This window comes from Haliaeetus albicilla, chromosome 3, assembly GCF_947461875.1.
Source record: "Haliaeetus albicilla chromosome 3, bHalAlb1.1, whole genome shotgun sequence".
Classification (NCBI taxonomy): Eukaryota; Metazoa; Chordata; class Aves; order Accipitriformes; family Accipitridae; genus Haliaeetus; species Haliaeetus albicilla.
The window spans coordinates 44,975,357-44,998,712 of record NC_091485.1 but is presented as its reverse complement, the minus strand read 5'-3'; the positions used below and the strand labels follow the sequence as shown (position 1 = coordinate 44,998,712).

The 23,356-nt window shown below is 37.4% G+C and overlaps 1 protein-coding gene across 2 annotated transcripts in view; it reads right to left on the bottom strand.

Moving 5' to 3' along the window:
- Positions 1-23,356, bottom strand: part of ZC2HC1A (zinc finger C2HC-type containing 1A) — a 37,743-nt gene that overhangs the window by 11,417 nt on the left and 2,970 nt on the right. The window contains exons 2-8 of one of the 2 annotated variants that reach the window (XM_069779556.1): positions 13,247-13,320; positions 12,434-12,550; positions 12,088-12,223; positions 8,602-8,750; positions 7,540-7,639; positions 6,525-6,633; positions 13-135 (exon numbers count right to left, since the gene is read on the bottom strand). In XM_069779556.1, coding sequence (XP_069635657.1) covers positions 13-135; positions 6,525-6,633; positions 7,540-7,639; positions 8,602-8,750; positions 12,088-12,223; positions 12,434-12,550; positions 13,247-13,320 — 808 coding nt within the window. The remainder of the gene's footprint in view (positions 1-12; positions 136-6,524; positions 6,634-7,539; positions 7,640-8,601; positions 8,751-12,087; positions 12,224-12,433; positions 12,551-13,246; positions 13,321-23,356) is intronic. The other variant, XM_069779558.1, reaches the window with a different exon arrangement.

The window sequence follows — 23,356 nt, the reverse complement described above, 5'->3', positions numbered from 1 at the left end:
TGTAATACTTACTTCTTTACAGGCAACAACTCATTTGGTCTTTTGATGGTACTGTCTGTTTTTGTATCAGTGTCATAATACCTTTGCACATCTCTTCCAGTTCGCAGTGGTGGGCCTAACTTGTCCATCTTACTACTAAAATATATAAAGGGGTACTCATAAGGAGATTGCTAGATTGCTATTCAAGTTATCGCAAAAAAAAATTACTCACAGTTAAATATTTATATTCCCAAAGAATCCCCATTGACTAAAAAAATGTACAAATCCAACTTTAATAATCCACCAAACAAAAGGGTTCTTTGTCCTTTGAAGACAGGATTTCAGAGACTTATATTTGGATTAGGTTTCCAACAAATATTTCTTTTTTTTATTCTTTTTTAAACCAAACAAAAAAATACTGCCAGTTATCCTCACAATATGCACAATGCACTCACATTTGGCCTTTTTTCTCTTTAGAATAGCTTTCATAATGTCAAACTTATCACATCTAGAAAAGGGGGCTCATAATTACAAGTCATAGTAACTGTGTTAAGATGTTAGAAAACAACAGATGTAAGTACAAGCCTCCTTAACTTTAGAATTGGCAGGAAGGAAAATTCTTCCTTTTTCACTTTTTTTTTCATGAAGGCTGAACATTGTGCCCAGATAGAATAATATGCCTTCCATTCTCTTTTCCTTTATGGAGAAGAGAAAAGAACATAGGAAAGCCTGAAAGAAAAACAACTTTATTTAATATAAAAAATTCACTCACAATAGACGGTAGTATACACAAAGGCAATACTTTAATACTTTTTTTACTATTATGGATAAAATTACCAAACCAAAAAGACTAAACCAAAAATCAAATTTTAAAAACATTAATTAAATAAATAATAAGAAAACCTGTAATAAAACACACCACCATCCCTCCCACACATCATCATAAGGAGAATTGTAGCTTTTGAGAAATCACAAATTATATTAGAAAAACTAGGTCTTCAAGTGAAGTTCTGCATTTTTATCATCTTAAACCATAGAGTAAAACCTGCTCCTCTACCTCAATAATGTAACCGAAGTTTCTTCTTCTTACAAAAAGCCTAGTAACTTAAGCCTTAACTGGAAAGTGATGACACTTAAGAGTATTTTTATTGATCCTTCTGAAATTAAAGAACTATAAAGAAACAAACCAATCAAGATCAATGGAAATGTCTGGGTAGCTGAAGCTTAACTCTTCTTAAGCTTCCCACCCCTAAATGGAAGTCATAAAGAAAAAACCAACCAAGCAAGACCAACAGAACACACACTCACACGGAGAGAAATAATTTCTTAAAACTACTGTGCAGTTTTCTGATTCTTGTCATACAACCTTCATAAACCACAAGGCCAGGAAAATCACTAAACAGCTAACTGTTGTCAAGGAAGCATATTATTTTCAATAATGCTTTATTTATATATATATATATATAAAGCAAAGGCTCTTGTGTATCTCCAACACCCATATCACGCTACTTTTCATACTCCATCTGTAGTAACATCATATTAAAAGGCACAGAACCTATAAACTTTGCAACATAATTTGGTTTTGGGGAAGCTTCTGGTGTGAGCTTTGCAATCCACATTACATCTCTAATGCATCAAAAGAAATCTCCCCATAAGGAACAAAAATTCAACAATGCTAAATGATGTTCATTCATTATAAAGTCAGCAGGGAACACTGAGATTTTAGCCTTGTCAATTTAGCCCCAAATAATGCAGGCTGTAAGATAAGTTCCCCTTGAGTTCCTCTTCCCACTCCTTATCCCAAACAGATGTTCTAGTTCAAACTAATTAACTCAGGAAATGCTTAATCAATTCCTGTTTGACCAAATACACACTCTTTACATATTTCCCAAGGACTGAGAATTAAGACTGAGGTCTTTGACACTGCAAGACACATACTCCAATCTATCAAGATTTCCTTAGCTCTTTTCTGAACCTTTAACAATTTATCAACATAATCTGTGAACTCCAGGCACCTACAGCATAGAATGCCAAAGACAATAACCTAGAAGCACTCATGATATTGCTGAAATAAAGAACTACAGTATTCTTCCACACTTAAAAAACAAAACCAAAAAAACCCAAAGCGGACAGCCCTTTCATGTACTAATGAAAAAAAGCACAATCATAAGAATCTTCTGAAATGCAAAGACCACGAAGACAACTTCTTATTTACCCTGATTTCATTGAAAAAGCTGTGTAAGTTACAGTCTTAATGAAAGCAACAAGCTATTTTAAAAATACAATGTTTTTAAAGGCTACACATGCTGTATGGCAAATATATAAGTGGAATTTAAAATTTACTGATACTGGTTAGGTGTGCCATTCACATTGCATTTCAGCTGTAAGACTGGACTGGATGTGTCACTAACAGACGTGATTCCCAGAAGGCGTAACTTTGATCAGCTTAACGTTAAATAGCATGTTTTATCACCAAAATAAAACCAAAACTACAAAGTAATTTCTAAGAATTCATCTGCCATATTGAAAAACATCATGTAATTTTCCAACTCCCAGTAAAAAAGCAAACAAACAAAAACCAAACTGTTCATAAATGAAACATGCATAGACAATTAATCTGTACATGCAAAAGATCCCTGGCTGGCCACAAACTGTGGTGTCAAGTTCTTCTAGGCAAAACAGTTTGCATGTGGGGGTGGAGTTTGCCTGTTTGCTTAGCCTTAGGATAGGAAGAACCACCTACCCAATTTTTTCTCCTGAAGATGTGATTATTCCTGACAGCTTACTAGAATTGCCCTACCCCTCGAGAAATGTAAGACAGTGCTAAACTCTGTACTCTTAAAAAACATGTATCAAACTTAGGATCTTAACATGATTCACTATCAAAATATAAGCCTAACTACAATTTATGCAGAATTAATTTTCCTTTTCCCAGTTCTTCAACATCAAAAAGATGAAATCCTATTTTCGCACAGGTGAATGAAGGTTTTCCTACTGACTACAGTAGAGTCTCACATGCTACTCTTGCACTCTCACTTGCTTCTCTAGGACTCAGAAATTATGCCCTTATGGTACACTTCCATTAATACTTAAAACTGGCTGTGCTCTCCGTCCAGGCAGAAAAAGAAAACTCTTAGAGCAGAGCTCAGCTGACACATCCTTATCTATGTGTACAAAGTAAGACTCACTAACGCTAACCTAGCTTATGTTGATGATTCTGTGGTGCACTCTCTCAGTAGTCCTTTACTTGGGAAGCAGGAGAGGAAAATTCAAATTAAAAAATAGTATAGCAAAAATTACTTAAAATAAGGGAGTTCATAAAATTTGGTTGCATTTCTGCTCATACAAAATAAAAATTTTTACTGTGATACTGAAGTTGAACTTTACATGAAATGAAGTTCAAGAATCTTTCCTTTACAGAACTAAACACCTTAGGGACCCAGTTCGTTTTAGCCTTCACCTTTCACACAAATGCAGGAACGGCTTCACGTGCCTGTCACAGCTTCAGGCAGCAGTTCAAGAGTGCCACCTAAAGAGCAAGAGGAAAACTGCACGCCTATATATTTTAATGACTGCTGGCTGTCACATTAGTCAGCAGATAGTCATTTCTTGCCCCTTTGCACATCCATCACAGAGAACAGGTACCATGATTCTACAGAAAGAGGCAGCGCCTGATTAAATTGCCCCCACCAACATATGTATAATTCATCCTTGATATTGCACAGTATAGTTGTAATTCTACTATTAAGCCTTATTACCTCTCTGCCGAATCTGGAATTACAACAATCTAGGCAAAAATGGAAGGTTTCACTTAATTAATATGTTAAAAACAACAAAAAAATTACAGTTTGCCTTAGGGTAAACTGCAGGAGCTCATTTCTCCCAGCAAAACCTGGAATTTAACCTGGTCAAAATAGTGTGTAGACTTAAAATATTTGCCAAGAAGAAAAAAAAAAACAAAAAACAAACACACGATTGCTTAACATTCCATTTGAGAGATTGCCTTTAAAACAATACATGTGCAACACTGCTCAGTAAATCAGTTAACTAACAACTCAGAAGGAAGAGCATGACATCTTACAGCATGAGCTCTGCCCGACTTAGGTACAACAGAATCCCAGATCCCATGCTACAGCTTGTCACTTTACTGGTTAAATCATAAACAGAGCGAAAGAAATACATCTTGTTTCATCCTAATGAAGGTAATTTTTATGAAATCTTAAAAGCACTTTTATTTTAGAAAATAATTATAGCTGCAATTAGCTATAGCCTAAATTATAAGATGCTTTAATATTTAAAATCTGGGTCACTACAGTATTAACTGTTCTCACTCTCTGACTTAGGATGTCGACTGTTAGTGTCTCAGTCCCTGCTCTGATAAAATTTTGTAGGTATTTGAACAGAATCCTACATATTTTCCCCTCGCACCCCAGTACTAAGGCTGAGATGATTAAGGCCAAAATTGTCACTAGTGACTGATCTGAGGCACCTAACTCCTCCATATTGTAACTGCTCTTACACCTCTTTACTTCAATGTAACTCCTGACAAACTTGTTCTCAGAAGCGAATGCAAAGTAGCTAAAAGAAAAAGAAAGAATTGCTAGGTCTCAGGTATAACACTTAGGAAAGAGACACATTTAACAGCCATCTGTGAGAAGATCTGGTTAGTACGACCAGCAAGAAATCACAAGGACTGGTCGGCAAAGACAAGAATAAACCACAATTTTTTAGAGCAGAGAAATGAGGACTGCAAGTAGAAACACACTCACCACATCCACACTCTTAAAAACTGGAAATTGTGTAGGAAATTATATGAGTTTATAAACCAAGCTAACATTCACTGCCTCTCAGCAGAGATCATTATCTGAGAGCTATGCCAACCAGAAGTCATCTATTTGCAGTTAACAGCATGTGTGAACAGAGAGAACCTATGCAAACATCTCTCCGTATATTAACTGCTATTTGGCTTGGCCACATCACAATTCTTCCACCAAGCTTCAGAAGAGGAAATGGAAGACTACAGAATACAAAGCAGTAAGTCCAATGAGCAACTGACTAGTAAAATTAAATAGAACTTCCTTGTTAAGAAGTGAAGATCAAAACTTGTGGCCCCTCACAAACCAATACAGACTGCAATTAGAAATTCTATCAACAGGAAAAAGCCTTTCCCAGACAGCTGGGATTCACCACTGGGGTCAGAAACATGCCTTCAAATTATCTCAGCTGACTTTTTTTTACTGTGGTTTGCAGATCTACTTGTTTGCCACTCATCAGTAGGTGTTAATTCAGCTGCTGAAAACAGAGAAATGCGATATAAAAAAATCAGTCAGTGAGTAACAGAGGGTAGGATTTTCTATCAGTCGAAGCATAGATGCCTACAAACAACAGTGAAGCTGACCTGTAGACCAAAGACTACTAGGACACGGTGGGGAGGGGGTTGGAATTTCTGACAGCCTCATGGACTCTGCCTCCAGTCTGTGTCTGAAAGACTTGGTACGAACGGGCAGAGCAAGGAGGGACAGAACTGCATCCTCACGCTACATGGTGTTAGGAGGGAGGTATGACAAAGCTGTAATTCATGCTTGTGCGTAACTTGTAAGACTTAAGAGTGATAAACTAAAAATCACTAGTTTTGTGTAATTAATAAAGCTATCCATCCCCATGAGTTCTTTCATAACGTCCTTTTTCTTCCTCACAAACTTAAAGTGTTGTTTTTCTCTACCGTATACAGCCTTCACCAATCTGATACTCATTTTTGTAGGACTAAGTTGTCTTCAATCACCAATGTTAGAACTGCAGTCACTTTGTTGTATTTTTTATGTTTTCTATCAGTGCTCCTTGGTGCTCCTCAAACTTCTATAAAATTGCACTACTTTTCCTCAATCCGTTCCATACATTTTTTCTTTGAGATAGTGTGCACTGACCATGCCCCCAGAAAAATACCAGTAACTGCCTTGATCACACTAGCACTTTCACTGAACTCTAATAATCTGTATCTAACACTTCTTATTGCTGTTGTAGCGCATTGGTTTTCATTGCCCTATTTGTGCTCATTCATTTGCTGTCTCTTGAGTATTTTACGACACGAAAGGGAAGCGGGAAAAGTATCCACCCTTTTGCGCTAAGAGGGAAGATCCTGTCACAATTGGCTTGTGGTCTATGGCAGAGGCCTCTTTCTTTTATTTGCATGAAATTATGCCTGATGTTTTCTCCTTTTTTAAGTCTCTTCACTTTTACAAAGAAACAAAATTATAGTTCCAACCAGTTTGCCTATTCTGTTACTTTTTAATCTCCTTTCTATCTATTTTTACCACTGGACCTCCTTTGCCGTTATTCTAAACATTAGGAAATGCATCTTTGCCTACCTCAGTGTTCCTTACGCATTAATTGTGTTTATAAATAAAAGATAAATTCAGAACACTACACTACTGAAGCTCACAGGGAAAAAAAAATAATGTAAATGAAACAGACCACAGAGACTTCTAGAACTAGCACAACATAAATATGAAATAAAGCATAAATAACAACATTAAACGGAAACTTACCCTGCTTGTGGGTTCACCATTCCCAATGAGTTTTTATGAGCTGGTGATAATGTTTGAATTTTGCTCCCACCGGATCCAGATGAAGATAGTGCTTTACTTGAAGAGGCACCTTGCAGTTGAAAGCAAGCATGGAGATACAATAAAATGTAAAATTTTGCTGCTGGAATGATACATTTTTTTAATTGTAAAATTCAAAACAAGAGTTTTAGAAATATTAAGATATGAACAACTCAAGATACTAGAAAAAGCAAGTATGTCTCCAGAAATTTACAGAAAACATGCAATTTAGACATAATGTTCTATCCTAATAAAAAACACTGGATGTCAATTACTTTCTTCAGGAAGAAAAAAAAAAAAAGAAAGAAGTCTAGAATGTCCAAGTATGTACAAACAGGACACGTTTAATATCGGATGATATCTGAAATCAGAGAAGATCAGTGTTTGCATAATTATAATATACATGGCTTGACTACACATTTTCACCAATTCATGACCATACTCAGCATACAAATTAGTTACAGAATTGAGCAACAGAAGAATCTCTGGTGAGACATCAGTATTTGATACAATTATGCATTACTACACAGAATGATTTTGCAGGTTCAATTCAGAAAAAAACTAATTTGACCCAATATATAAAACAGAAGAGAATCCTATGGACTCAAGAGTCTTGTTGGATAGATGCCAATCAGTGCCCCTTCCAACTTTAATTTAAATGGATTTTTACAATCCACTATATCAATTTCAACAATAATATATATAGCCATCATATATGTAAGTAAAAAAAATTAGGTCATAAAAACACTGATTAAAAAAAAATTGTATTATGAAAAACAGACACCATCTCATCCACTCACGTAACACTGAACTATGAATTTTTTTACTTTGACGGTTTAAATCACTGGGCAATGCTGTAGAAATCCTTCCAGCTACTAAAATTACACTACTATTACTGCGTAGTTTGAGAACTAATATTTAGAAAGTAAATGGAAAATTCATATCATGCATTTCATACCTACAACAGTTTTGCTAACACCACTTGGCTGTGGTAAGCGTGATGATGATGACGGTGTTGATCCTACAGAAGGCATCTTCTTAACTGCAGCAGGTTTGTACTGTAACAAAATACAACCTAGAAATTTAAGCAATTAAATCCAACTGTCTATATAACAAAATAGGTAGTTATCTCAGGTACTGTGGGAAAACAGACGACTATTACCTACTAGGTTAACTGTTTCTGGAATGGGATCATGCAAATGGTTTCCGCTAGTCTGCTTTCTTATACATACAGATGATACTAGTAGGCAAGATTATCTAACTCAGTGGTTTTGTTTTTTTTTCATTTAACTGTATGTCTCTGTATTTTCCATGCTTCTACAGCCTCTCTCATCTTTTTCCATAGCTGTCTCACAAGATTAATATTATCACCTCATTACCAGTTAATTTTAAAAAGAGTACTCAAGGGCAGGATCATTTTTGTCTTTCAAATCTTACTTTCACCTATGTGCTCTAGACCAGTCCCAGCACTGATTCAGAATACAGTGCAAGAATCACTATATAACTGCTTGTGTCTGTTTAACTCTTCATAGCTTCCAAAAATGAACACACACACACACTTTAATCCTTCATTTGTGCCCATCATAAGTTAACTACTGCAGCTCTTACCTTAATATACCTGAATTCCTCTAAGCCTCTAATTAGCCAAAATACTGCTGTCATTCATCCTGTAGTCATGTACCTTTGTCCACTTAAGGAACAGTCTTGAATTGGATTCAGAAGACTTGTACAATAGAAATTCAACTTTCTTTACAAATACTACATCTCTACGTTCTGCTGCTACCCCTACCTGTCATTTTCATGAATCTCTGAATTACATTTATGACTGTTTTTGGCTTTGCAACTGCTGCCATCTGATTTATGGATCTCTGCAACTCTTCTAAGAAAGCAAAAACCTCTTCCATGCTTAGTGTCTAATTCCATACTTAGTGTCTAATTTCAGTCTAGTGCAAATAATAAAATTACAGCTTGATTTAATGTCAAATGCAAGCTACGAGTTAATAAAAATGTTGTAGTTCACCTGTGTTCGAGTAGGAAGCTTCCCTTTGGTATCAGCTGCCAATTTTCCCTTATTAGTAATACGTGCTGCTTGTTCCTTACAGAAATTGATGTGTCTGTCAGCTGCATTTTCATTAAATCTCCTCTGACAATAAGGACACTGAATGTAATCTTAAAAACATAAAAACCTAATATTAATAACATGTTTTACAAAATAAAGTGTTTTAAAGTTTTTTAAAGACCAGCCCCACCCCCAGAGAAGATTAAGGCCTCTTGAATCTGAAAATGAAATGCAGATTGCTGGGGAAAAGAATTGTCCACATGTAACACAAAAGATGTTTCTTGTTTGATGGATAAGAATGCGAAGAGCGGTTGAGGATCAGAAGTAACCTAAGAAAAATCAGAAACATTTTGAGAGATGCTATTCAGCAGAGAAGCTGGCCAAAGAGGTATACGGACATGGCAGGGATATCAGCTGGAAGGAAGTGGAGAAGAGCCTAAACAAAAAAATTACAAACACAGTTCAGTTTGTTCAAGGTATGAAAATGCATTAAAACCTTACCCATACAAACAGCAAAAGATCATAAAATCTGTTTCCTCTGGCAGTTTTGAAAGGACTGAGAAATACTAACTGTAATACTGGAAATTATAATTTAAAAAAAATTGGAAATTTAACAAAACAAAACAAAAAAGAATCAGAGGAAATTCAGCCAAAATTAGGAGATATCTATAGAGACATGCAAAACAGGGTAATTGGTGGCTCTATTATTTTTTAAGCTTAATTTAGTCACATTACAAACAGTATTACTTGCAGAAAATATTATTACTAACATTGGGGACAAAACAGAAAGGCTATGTAAATGTTTAAAATACTAAAAGATCTCTCATCTGTATGCTGGAAATATACCCCTTATTATACACTGTCCTTGGAAAGTAAGATGTTTCAACTGCGGTTTCAGATAGACATTTTAGTGTCTAGAGACACGGATGTTGAATTCCCCAGATTACAGTATTCAAAACCATGTAAACATCAGCTTCAGAAGAGCTGGACACTGACAAAGCAGGTTTAATTAGTGTGTTCCTAGATTACTTTAGAAATGTATCAAAGAAAATGAGGAGAGATTCAACAGTCACTGCCTCCAAGATTAGTTAGGTATTATACAATCCAAAATAAGATTTGGATTACATGTTACTACTCTAAATGCAGCAGATCTGGCTTAAGTAGCTATACTTTTAAATTAACAATTTTGAGTAAGTCAAATGATGTAATGGCCACCAAACCATGAACTGTGACCCAAGAAGTGTGAGCAAAGGACACAGGAAGAACACAGGAATCCTTCAGAGAAGTGACAGCATGGGAATCTCATGTGATAACAACAACGATTTTTAAATTATTTTACATAAACTCCACTGAACATAAACTGTACGTCAAGAGATAATAAACTTGAAAGCAGAAGAACTATAGTATCTATGTAGTCAAATCAAGACAGGCTCAAAGTTAAAAAAAGTATAAAAAAAAGCAAAATAGATGAATAAAGCAGCCATGGAAGTCCCTAGCAAATAAGACAAGACATTTCCATCTGGCATACAGCTCAGTTCCCGCAGAAGACTTTCAAAGCTCACTAAAGTAAATGGATCAGACTGTAGAGGATTAATACATACTCTTTTAAGATTCAGGGATCGTATCTTCATCCTTTTGTAAATTGCTTAGCACCAGTCAGCCACCTGGCTATCTGGAAGTACAGTCTGTACTGTCCAGAAAAACTATCAGGATTCAATATAAGCTTTATAAAATATAAACTAATCAAAATAAGAGGGCAGTACACATATGCAATCAAGTTCAATGCAAGTGAGGTGACTTAAGGTCCTTCTTAATACCACGAGGCTATTCTGCACTTCTTCTAAGGAAAAGGTGGAACAGGAGATCGAATAACCAGCAATACTGTTTGTTTGCAAACTCAAAGCATGTAATTAGGTAGGAAATATTAATACAGAACTCTCTCCTTTTAAAGGAAAAAGACTAGCAGCTAGTTAGAAATATGCACACCGAAGACAGAGCTGAGTAGGAGAGGATGGATATGCTCCATGATACCGTGCATAATTCTCCCTCTCTCCTACACATAAATTGGAAAACGAGCAACAGTAGCTGCCCCTGCTCTTTTTTTGTTCTGTTCTATTTGTGAGAAGAGAATCCACTGATCAGTTGGTGCATCTTCTCTTCATTCCTGGTTCCTTCCTCCTAAGCCTTACCAGTCTGGCAGTAGGATGAAGCCAGGAGACTAAAACCAGTAAGACTCAGCTTGGAAAAAGTAAAACACAGAATGAAGAAAAACTGAGGCACAGTATCTTTCTCTTCCCTTTACATCCTATCTGCTTTCAAGTGGGCTGAATAGAGTTACTTCCTTTGCTTCAAACTCATTTGCGGTCTCTGGAACCAAGGGAGCACCATTTTAGTAGCTTTTCCAAGCTAGATTTAGTTCTGGGCTCTTCTGCTTCTAATTCAGAACCTACATAACTAGATTATTAACAATCCTTTCCATGATCGAGCCTTATGTTTCTTATCCACAGCATTAGCTATTGGTTTTACTTTAGTTTAAAATGCATATGGCATTTCAAGATAGTGTGTACTGAACACTGAATAATACAACTTCACTTCTTACTATGAACACGCAATTACAATCCTAATACTGGACTAGCACGTTTCCTGTAGAGAAACAAGGTAGGGAACACTCACATCCTCACTTGACCACAGACAGGCAGAAGCAAACAGATGCTTTTTTCCATGTTTCTTAATCTTTCTGAAAACAGCCATTTTGCTGATCAAATGGTTTAACTCTCAGGACAAGAGGAAGAAATATATCCTCCACCCTACTAACACATCACAGAAGTTAACTGAAAAGTGTATTTCCTTCTCACTCACATCAGACTGCTTCAACACTTTACCCAGCCTCAGTTCTGAAAGCACCCAAGGTCTGTCACTCCCTTATTAATACAAATCCCACACATCTCACGTATCCAAAACACAAGTACCCCCACCACATGAGGAAGGATCACGTGCACACTAGAGCATACGCTGGATACATAAAACTAAATGTGAATTCAGCAAGAAATGGGAGAGACTACATTTGAAGAATGTAGTTGACATGCATTCCTACAATGTAAATAGGTTGTGGGTGTCCATCATTGGCAGCTAGTTAAAAAGATAGTCTTTCTGAGCTCTGATGCTCTTTCTGAGCAGTTCCACTGCTGTGGACAGAAACAAGGTGTTGAAACAATATGTCCAGCCTATGGTTTGTAAGACAGCAGCAAGCTGCAAGTTGGTCACAACTACCTTTCAACGCATTAAGAACAAACCCAGGCTCACAAACCAGCATCTACATAGGGATAATCAGATAGGCATCTTCAAGAAGTTGTGAATACCGTATTCCAACAAATTCCTTTCCAATTCAAATTTTTACAAATTAAGTTTAAAAAAAAAATCTTTAAAGAACTCAACTGTTTTACATACCAGGGTCATATGATGGCGGAGGTGGTGGAGGGAGTTTTCCACCATCTTTAAGATTAAGTCCTTTGGCTGCTCGTATAGTTGCTATAAATTCCTCATGCTTTCGTCTCCAGTTGGAAGGTTTTTTGGGTGGTTCTGGCTAAGAAGCCAAAAAAGAAAGAGCTTTATATGTTTGAAGCTCTTCCTTCAAGCTAAGTACGTGCCTTATTTTAGTATACAACATTATAGTTAGATTTCTTCCAGATCCTAGTTGATCTAATTATCACTAATTGCCAGCAGAAATAAGCCTTATTATAATGCATACATAGTTTGCCTAAAATGTTCATATGCAGAGTAAATCATAACATACCCGTGGCTTAAGAGGTTTTACTGTGGGAATGTCAGTTCCTTCTGCTCTCTGTCGGCTGGAATCGAATGTCTTCCTTTTCTTGGCAGAAGTTTTTTGGCAAATGGGACCATGCTTTTTCTACAAGCAGAAGAAAAACAAAAGGAGAATATAAAACTTAGTTTTGAAAACCTAAGGTATTAACATGTTATTTCCCTCTTTATGAATAAGATCAGACTTCTTTCACTCAAACTTTTATACCAAACATTACTTTTAAAATGGAAATACAGGAATTCACGAATGCATATACACAGTCACAAAAACTTGGGCAATGAAGAAAAAAAATAGGAGACATCTGTATTTGCTCCTTGCAAATAAAAAAAATGATGGTAGGTAGGCAGCATTTGCATTGAGTGGCAATACAAGTCAGAGGTGTCCGAAATCTATATTCGTATTTAAGGACAGACCAATTGCTATTAAGACTGCAGAACACAGTATTTTGAAGATGGATAACAAAACACTTCATTTACTAGCTGAAACTGCATAATGCTAGGCCTTACATCTGCAGAGGCAAGGAATGATTCTGTGACCCTAGAGAAGATGCTTTTAGAAGCATGTATTTTCAGAAAGTGATGGGATGCTGAAATAAAACTAACCTCCTTCTAAGGAGCTTCAAAACCGAGACAACTTGAATCAATAATTATTTGGGGAAAAAAACCCACAAAACCTCCACGAAACCCAAGCATCTAGATTTACTTTATTTAGCTATAGTGACCATTGCTTAACTCTCACATCAGCTCCTCAGATCTAAAAGCCAATAGTGCTCATACCACTTACCAGTGCTGCTGGAAAGAAAGTCCTTCCACAAATCCTACATGGCAACAGATCTCCAGTTTGCACTGTAACCTCACCTTAAAAAAAACCACAAAACTTCTATAAGAAAATTTGTTTGAATTCATGATAAAAATTTCTTTCTGGATTGCTAACCTCATATACTTAGCAATAATAGTTGTTACTGTAAAAGTATACATTCTTTGAACTGTGACGAGAATATGCAGATCAAAAAGGAAAAGATGATACACAAGTCCTTACATAATTTTGGAAGCAGTCAGGCTCAGTAACATCACCATAAATTCTGATAGTTTACAATATGAAACTCTGCACCTTTAACAGGACACCTGTATGTCAACATGCAAATGGCAGACTCCCTGTAAGTCACAATGACAACCCAAGCACACACCAAGAATAATGATATTTAGTGGGTATTTCTGTGTCTTTGGAAGAGAATCACCTGTTACAGTATCAAATCTAAGTCACAGTCCACCACTTCTTTTTCTCTACTAAGTTAAACTATTCCACTTTCTCTTGTAAAGAAGAAAAAAATCTTTAATGCTATTTTTACTATATATTTTGTTCAGATTATTACTGACAGTTTACAAAAGCATTTCTGATGTTGCTATTCAAGCATTGGTAACAAAAATGTAAATGGTATTAAAGTATCCAGGCCTATGCAAACAAATATATTCATATAGTATGTATTATGCAATGGAGTCATGGCATAGACGAGAAACTCCACAGGGTTTCCCAATAACAAGCATCTATTATATTTAGTACTGTAACAGAGTGATACAGGGATCTTTTCATATCACATATACATCAATAAAGAGGCAGTAAGTTTGGATTAAGTTTGAGACTTACTAGTTGCTTTCTCTATACTCAGTCTGACTATTGCAGACAATAAAGCTCCCTCTATTTATACAAAGTTGTTGTGATTTGACCCCAGCCAGCAACTAAGCACCACGCAGCCGCTCACTCACTCCCCCCACCCAGTGGGGTGGGGGAAAGAATCGGAAGGAAAAAGGTAAAACTTGTGGGTTGAGATAAGAACAGTTTAACAGAACAGAAAGGAAGAAACTAGTAATGATACTAATAACAATAATAAAAGTACAATAATAATAAAAGGATTGGAATATACAAAACAAGTGATGCACGATGCAATTACTTATCACCCACCTACCAATGCCCAGTTAGTGCCCGAGCAGTGATCCATGCCCCACAGCCAACTTGCCCCAGTTTATATACTGGGCATGACGTCACATGGTCTGGAATACCCCTTTGGCCAGTTGGGGTCAGCTGCCCTGGCTGTGTCCCCTCCCAACTTCTTGTGCCCTTCCAGCCTTCCTGCTGGCTGGGCATCAGAAGCTGAAAAATCCTTGACTTAATATAAACACTACTTAGCAACCACTGAAAACATCAGTGTGTTATCAACATTCTTCTCATACTAAATCCAAGGCATAACACTATACCAGCTACTAGAAAGAAAATGAACTTTATCCCAGCCAAAACCAGGACAAAAGTTAAAACAAAAACACTTTGAATTGACTTGTATTTTAGGCAAACTAGTGCCTTAAACTAACGAAGTTATGAACATAGCAACGTTCAATGATTTGATTAGGCTTTTTTCCCAGTTCCCCAGTATCTAAACATACATACCTGTCAATTAGCTGTAGGACCAGGCCTAAAGAAAATGGATAATTTAACAAAATGTTTCATGGCAAACAAATGTCTATTCAGGCAGCCATGGTTCCCACTGAAAACCTTTTTTTTTTCAAATGTAAAGATTAAAATTTAGTGAGGTTTCTAGTTCCAGTATGTAACTATTAGGTCTATTTCTACCTTTTTCAATTACTTGAATTAATTACTTCATCATCAGTATGTAACTACGTATAATGTATTAATTGTCTAAATATACTAGAGAGCACAATCCATTTTAAGAAACACAAATCACATGAAGGGTTCTGCAGTTTAAAATATTTATATTCATATCTTTAATTAATTTATATACCTCTTCCACATAGACATGAACAGGGCCTTGTCACAGCATAGCAGGAGTGTACTGACAATAACCGAGTCTCACAACTGAAGTCATAATCAAGCTTCCTTTTGTGTCATCTAAATGTATGTGTGTTTAGATGTATACAAGTAGGGGGAAGTAGGAAAGATAGAAAACATGCAGATAAATCTTGTTTTTCTTCTATTCTTGCATCTCAATTATACTTGCATGTTATCAACATTTACCAGGAACTTATTTTTCATTGTTAACTGTATTTTTTCAATCTCTATTTTAAACAATCATGTCTTAAAACTTTTCCATAGGTCTGTTTTCTTAAATCCGCAAGCCTGAGCATAACATTGTGCTGGCTTTGGCTGGGATAGAGTTAGTTTTCTTCACAGTAGCTGGTATGGGGCTGTGTTTTGGATTTGTGCTGGAAACAGTGTTGATAACACAGGGATGTTTTCGTTACTGCTGAGCAGCCCTTACCCAGAGCCAAGGCCTTTTCTGCTTCTCACCCCACCCCACCAGCGAGGAGGCTGGGGGGGCACAAGGAGTTGGGAGGGGACACAGCTGGGACAGCTGACCCCAACTGACCACAGGGATATGCCAGACCGTATGACATTACAGTGTATAAAGCTAGGGCAAGAAGAAGGAAGGGGGGGATGTTCAGAGTGATGGTGTTTGTCTTCCCAAGTCCCCGTTCTGGGTGACGGAGCCCTGCTTTCCTGGAGATGGCTGAACACCTGCCTGCCCATGGGAAGTGGTGAATGAATTCCTTGTTTTGCTTTGCTTCTGTGCATGGCTTTTGCTTTACCTATTAAACTGTCTTTATCTCAACCCACGAGTTTTCTCACTTTCACCCTTCTGATTCTCTTCCCCATCCCACTGTGGGGGAGTGAGTGAGCAGCTGTGTAGGGTTTAGTTGCCAGCTGGGGTTAAACCACAACAAACATTAATCAAAAGTAATAACATGCACACTGGTCATACATAGCTTAGATGGCTGGAACCTGCCCACACTATTTTCCTCAGGGGTAAGCAGTAGTGGTTGTAAGCTTTGCTCAATTCTCCCACTCAAAAATACAAGGTATGCCCAGATTTATTTTGTTCCATTACTTCATTCTTCAGTGTTCTCATCACTCTTAATAACGCTAACAGACATCACTGCAAACTCACTTCTGCTAAACAGTTCATCTTCTTTTTATCTAATACAACCCTCAGCTTTGCAGACAAGTGAGAGAGGCATTTCATGGAAACACAAAGCGACACTGTGTCTTTAAGACATTAGCTGAAATAAATCAGAATTAGTTATCTTGAAATCAGGTGTACAGTATAAGATTAAGGATTTGACTGAAAGAAGAATTCTTTCAGATATCTGCCTTAGTAAAAGAAGAAATGCTACATTTTCCACCATTTTTTTCCATTCACTGATCTCTGAAATTCAAGTTTGTGTTTAAATTCACCATTAAAAGAAGTAGACTTGATAGATGCTCACCTGATCAAGAAGTATTTACATACCACATACCAATGCATAACGAATGCCAATTAGCACTCACTGCAGCTACAGTTACAGTATTCCTACCCTCCTCTGCTGCTGGAAGGTACTCAATCACATTTGCCAACAGCTCCTTCTGCCAACAGCTCCTCCCTCATAATACAAATCACTGACCCAAAACACAAAAGGAAGTTATTTTAAAAAATTAAAGTTCCTTAAGTTTTGTTGAAAATGGGAAGCCTACAATCCTTTAGATTTGCACACTTATCTCTTCAGTCCTCTATGATTTTTTTCACCCTTAAAGTAAAAAAAAAAAAACAAAACCACAACAAAACAAAACCTTAACATTTCTTTCTAGGAGCTCATGAGCCTTCCCTTACAGATGGGTTAGCAATGTCATCAACATGGAATCTTTTAATTTAAAAATAAAACATGGGAATAAAATTGTGAAAGTTGGAAAAGAGTTGGTTTTGGTTGGGTTTTGTTTGTTGGGGTTTTTTGTTTTTTTTGTTTTTTTTTTAAAACGGCATTCATGCATGATATCTAGTGCAGTCAGCCATTGACTGACAGAATTTTTTTCCTGAACAAAATTTAACAGAAATGGTTGTTAAACTAGGATGTATCTGGGGGGAGGAGGAAACACTCAAATCAAGAAACAGAAGAAGGATTTGCCTGGCAAATGAGTCTGAGAATAGAAACTGGTAGTAAGATGGTGTCATGGCAATTTTCTTCAGCCTTTTTTAAGTCTAGCAACAATGCAGGGATTACCATAATTTTGGTTATACATCACAGAAGACCCAAGCTCCAGCAGCTACACTTCATTTTCCTTTTACCATCTTTAATACCACTACTCACCAGCAGTTTACACACTTGTATTAAACAGGAATGAATACAGTTAACTTGGAAAAGGATAAACATAATTATTACTGTTTATCTAATCTAAACACACTTAGGGAAAAGAGAAATATGTTCAAAATGGTTATGTGAATACTGAAGGAAGAAGTAGTATTTTTGCTGAAGTGATGCCAAAACTGATATACAGCTTTACACCCTATTCTCCTACTGTCTGCCTGAGACCAGGTCTCAAATAAAAACACAAAGTTCAACCTACTAAGATGCTGGGTATCTGAATTAAACAACTAGATTGGAAGTTTTATTAGCAGCACTACAATAATCTCATCACTTGTGTTTCTAAACTGTCCCTGTCAGAGCTCCTCCTCCTCTAGCTTACTTCCAGAGTACAACCACATTCCAAATTCTTTTTGCTACCTACACGCAAGTTATTGCACACATTCCTTTTGAATATGGTCACAGTCCAGCTACCCATACTTTCTGATCTTGAAGTTGGAGCTGAGCTGTAAAGTTTGGGGGGACCTCAAAGTCTGACAGCACAGCTGTTGCCGTCAGTCTCCCAGGTGTAGCCCAGTGCTTTCAATATTCTTATAGATGAGTTTAGACTTCCTTGAAACCTAGATTTTCAGGGAACAACTTTTTTTCTTTCTCTCCTCTCATGTTCAAATACAGCAACTGATTTACAGCTGAAAGTGCAAGCTGCCAGCTCTCAGATTTATCTTTCTCAGTATGTGTGGATCCATCAATACACAGAAGTTCGATCTGACACAGTCACAAGCATAATGCTAGCTCCTTCTGTCATGTTTACAAATTAAGCAGTTGTGTAAATAGACTCCACGCCTAGAGGGAGCAGAAGTCTTCAGTGTTGCTGAACAACTATTAACTGAAGTTTTATTACAGTTTTCTCTTTTGGAGAGCTTTGTATACCCAAATACATGTCTGCACCTAGATGTAAAGTGCAGAATGCTTCAGAAACAAGACTGCTCTTTGCCTCAGTAACAGTATTTTGTCATGTCTGACTGCCTTTCAAAACCTTTTATTTATTTGCAGCAGTACTAAATGACTTGGGCCAGACAACTGTGATTATCAGAACCATCAAGCCTCACTGAATTCAAACTTGCAGAAACACTGGTACGATTTCCAGCCTTGAGACTAGGTAACTATTTGAAATCAGCAAGTAATCTACAACTGTTTAAAGTTATTACTTGAAGAGTGCTTGCCAAATACCTTTATTGCTTTTAACATAACTCCCCTCTTCTCTCCAAAACCAAAGTATTTTCCACTTAAGAGTTCCATATACTTCAGGTACAAAAAAAAAAAAATGCAGAGCATCCCCACATTAATTGGAATCTGTACCATCAACCCACAGCATCTAGTTCATTGGGGACTGTCAGTCTCCAACGTTATGTCCACTATCAGTACTGACTGAGTTATATTTTTTAATCAACACATTATCTAATAATAGTCTGAAAAGACTAATGACAAATACTATAAACAAGAGTCACCTAAAAATGATACTGATGCAGTGACATAGGTAGGGAACACTTCTTTGAACAGTCAAATACAATTCCAAGCATTAATTTTTAAAGAGCAATTTTAAAGAGCATTAAATAAAATAATGAAAAGCTGAATGTACAAAAGTAGAAAAAAGTATACCAATAAAGGTGTAAGTTTTGCAAGTTTTCATTATTTTGCCAAAAGGAATTCTGAAATGCGAACAAAAGTCAGGCAAATATAACATACTGCTTACCAACAGGGAGTACTTGCCACACTTTGGTAAAGTCTGCTTGATAACTGACGACATGCGTGATTTACCCCACCAAGCAAATCCCTTCTCACCTATGCTATTCAGCAGTTTGCCGAAAAGTTCGAGAAAGGAAGAGGAAATCATAGTAAGCCCTGTCTCTTAGTATTCAACCATTCACATACTTTGAAATTTTTATGCAATTAGGTTATTTGCAATTGTAAAACAAATAGCAAACCAATCTACTTTTATCTATCTATCCCTAATTTTAGAGGAAAGCCTCATGAATTCTCTTCTACTTCTGTATTGACAATGCAGTCTAATCTTGCATAAAACCTGTCACTTCTGCTTCCAAAAAGATAACAAAAAGCAGCATAACTTCCATTCCTTCAAGCTGAAAAGCTTGAGTATGCCTTTCATAGTACCTCTGCGTGTTTTTAAGTCAGCTCTTCAGCCTGGCAATGCAAACGCATTATATTTGTCAAAATTACTGTTATTGCATTGAACACGAGTCTGATGATGGTGAGTGTGGTACTACTTCCTTGAAAATAACATAACAAGGAAAGTCCCATTGCCTCAAAGTGACAACCTGGAGGAGGATTCTGTGAAGAAGTTTTTTTTGTGACTGAGAAATGAATTGCATGCAGTCAAGAATGGCTGTAATAGCAGCACACATACAACTCACATCATGGTGTACTCCCCTTTTCTAGAACCGTCCTTCTTTCCTCCCTTCCTCATATGAAGTGTAAGTTTTAATGTTAAAACATGCCAACATCACACTACAGGTCCTTAAAAATAACCAGCTCTCCTGGACTCCCCCTAGGGCCTTAGCTCGTAAGATTCTTCCAAGCAGATCCCTAAACAAGTCAAAGGCTGCTCTCCTTAAGTCCAGGGTTGAGATCCTGCTTATTTGCCCAGCTCCCTCCTCTCAGGATCCTGAATTCAACCATCCCATGGTCACTGCAGTTAAGGCTGCTTCTGACCTTCACATCTCACGTTTGTAGGTATGAATTCCAGCAGGAGTGCCTCCCCTTGTCAGCTCCTTGATCACCTGGGTCAGGAATTTGTCATCAGTGCATACCAGAAGCCTCCTAGATTGCTTGTGCCTTGCTGATTTGTCCCTCCAGCAGGTCATCAGGTAGTTAAAGTATCTCATGAGGACCAGGGCCTGCGAATACAAGGCTCCTTCCAATTATTTGAAGGAGGCTTCATCTTCTTCCTGATCAGGTGGGTCATAGCAGACAACCACAACAGTATTTCCCACACTGGTCTGCCTGCTAACCCTGATCCATAAGCTCCCAGGGGGCTCCACAGCAAAGCTCTATGCATTCTTGCTGTTTTCCCACATAAAGGGCAACTTCCCCCCTTGCCGTACAGCTGGTTCTTCCTGTAGAGCCTGTATTCATCCACCACAACACTGCAGTCCTGTGAGCTGTCCTACCACCTACGCATGATCCCAACAAGATCCTAGCCCTGCAACTACATGCAGCACTCAATTCCTCCCGTTTGTTCCCATACTGTGAGCGTTAATGTACAGGCACTTTAAAGAGGCACTCAGTTGCGATGATTATCCAGAAAAATCTATGAGAGCTTCCCTTGTAATGAAGATGGAAACACAACAAAATCGAAGGCAAATAAGCAGCACTATTCGATCGATCTGACTTCCAGATACGTTATCTGGTCTTTTGTTAATGAGCTTTAAGATCAATTAAAGCCACCAGAAAGCATGTGACCTGCAAAATCTGTGTACACGTTACACAATTGTGCTTGGCATCATAAACTCACTATTCTGCTGCATCAGGCTACAAGCACCATGATGACTGTAAGCAGGCAGTCAAGCAAAGACTAGCCTTCTCACACTAGCCTTAAACCAAGACTGCTTTGCACCAGTGACCCCCCAGAAAATTCTGGACTTACATACTCTACTACCCAAATGTAAGTGGACAAAGTAATCCCAATCTAAATCTGCTTGCTTATCAGAATATTACTTGGCTAACAATAATGTGATAAAAACAATTTTGATAATAAACTTCATTTATAATATATTGATTCCTACTCTGCCCCCTGCCCCCCAGAATTTCTTTAAAAGTAAGCCCACTTCTCACTCTCTCAACTGTTTAACATATTCCTGGAACTATTTTACTGAAACGCAACTGCTTTTGATAATAACCAAATCAGCTGTGCATGTGCAGGCAAAATACATTTATCTTCCCACAATTTCAACCAATTCACTTACTAGATCAATCTAGTTTCTGCAATTGAAGTTAAAAATGGAAGAATTCTACAAAAACTATAGAACTAACAGATTTTACACCCTTTTCTATGATGCTGAAGAAACTAGTCTGAAACACTCAAACTCCTGTCTACACGTATTTCACCTTTAAAGGAAGTAGATTTTGATAGTGCACTTCCCCTATCATATCAGCCTAAACTTAGCTTTCAGAATTTTTCCTTAAGTAAAACATTTAATTTCAATTTCTTCCCCCAAACATAAACACTAATCAAAACCAAAAACCATAATTGCCTTTGAAAAAGTAAATACCTTGGCCACAGTTACACAGTGTATTAAATGTCAAAATTAGATCACTTAACAGAGGTGAAATTATGCCTAGTGAAACACAGCAGTTCAATGCAAAGTCATATTTATCACTGTGTTTTAATGGCTACTGGAGACAAACAACTTCTTAAAAGAATATACATTAATATCAGTTTTGCATTTCAATCTTTAATAGTTTCCAACTTGCTGATTTAAGAACAGTCCTGTAAAATTAATTCTTCGTTCTGTTAGACAGACCCAAAAAAGCTGAAGTGTTCCAAAAACGCAGAAGCCTCTCTCAAATGAAGCTTAAGAAAATGGCTGCCAAAGTAAGGAAGCTGCTGCACACATCCAGTGAGGCAAGACAAAGATGAACACTAGAGGGAAAGGAAGATTCACATTAATGTTATTTTTTGTTTTCAAAACTGAAATAATTTTCTACACTATTAGGAAAAAAAAATAAGACTGGGCATTAGCTTACTCAGAAATTCTGTCAAAGCAAGCATAAGGACTTGCTTTCAACAGTCATGTTACTATATAAAATGCCAAACTAGAACACTTGCACTGTTTGGGGTGTCTCAGACATTATCAGTGCCAGCGAAGGGTCCAGGGACAAATCCTGTTACAGCACAGATCTCAGCTCTCAGCAGAAGATCCTATACGGTGAGCCTTATTCTTATGAAACCTTGAGGGCACACCCAGACTCTAAGAGTCTAAATGCTTAATCACAGTAGTCCCTACTTGGCATCTGCAAGGGAAAGCTATGGGTTGGAGACTGCAGGCTATTTCCTGACCAAGCAGCCACTCATCCCCTTCCAACCACAACCAGCCTTCCCCGGCTGCTAGAGCACAGGCTGAAGGAGAAGACTGGGTCTGGGTAAGCACTGCCATTACCTACCACAAAGAGCTGGACATCTGACCTCAGGCACAGCTGCCTCTCTGCCCTTTACTCCTTAGGCAGCAGCAGTCCTGACCCACTGGGATGGGCTATGAACAAGTGTGGGAAGTCGCATTTAGTCGGCTCAAGCAGCTGTCACCGGCATCCTCCCAGAAAAAACAACAGACTGGAGAGAAGCCAATCAAATGCCACCACTGGACTGCTCCAGCTTATATGAAGTCAGGAATTCAGTGCTTGGATCCCCTCCTTCATCTCCTTTAAGCAAAACGGAGAGCAACAAACATGCCAATGTAATAGCTTTTTTCTTACCATGCAGTAGTGAAAGAAACAAGCACATATCAACCCATCAAAAATGGTCCTGAGATTCAGCATATGGTGGACTACTCAGAAACAGATTTTTAAACTCACCTTACTCACCTTAGAGAGCACTACATTTTCAGGCACAGACAGTCTATTGCTTTAAGTGTTTTCACCAGTAAATTTAATGAAAATTGAAAAACAGCACACAGGCTGCAAAGTAACAAACGCTGAGCTAATAACTTTAGATTTAACATCAAATTTGTCACTTGTAATGACAAGTGTGCACTGA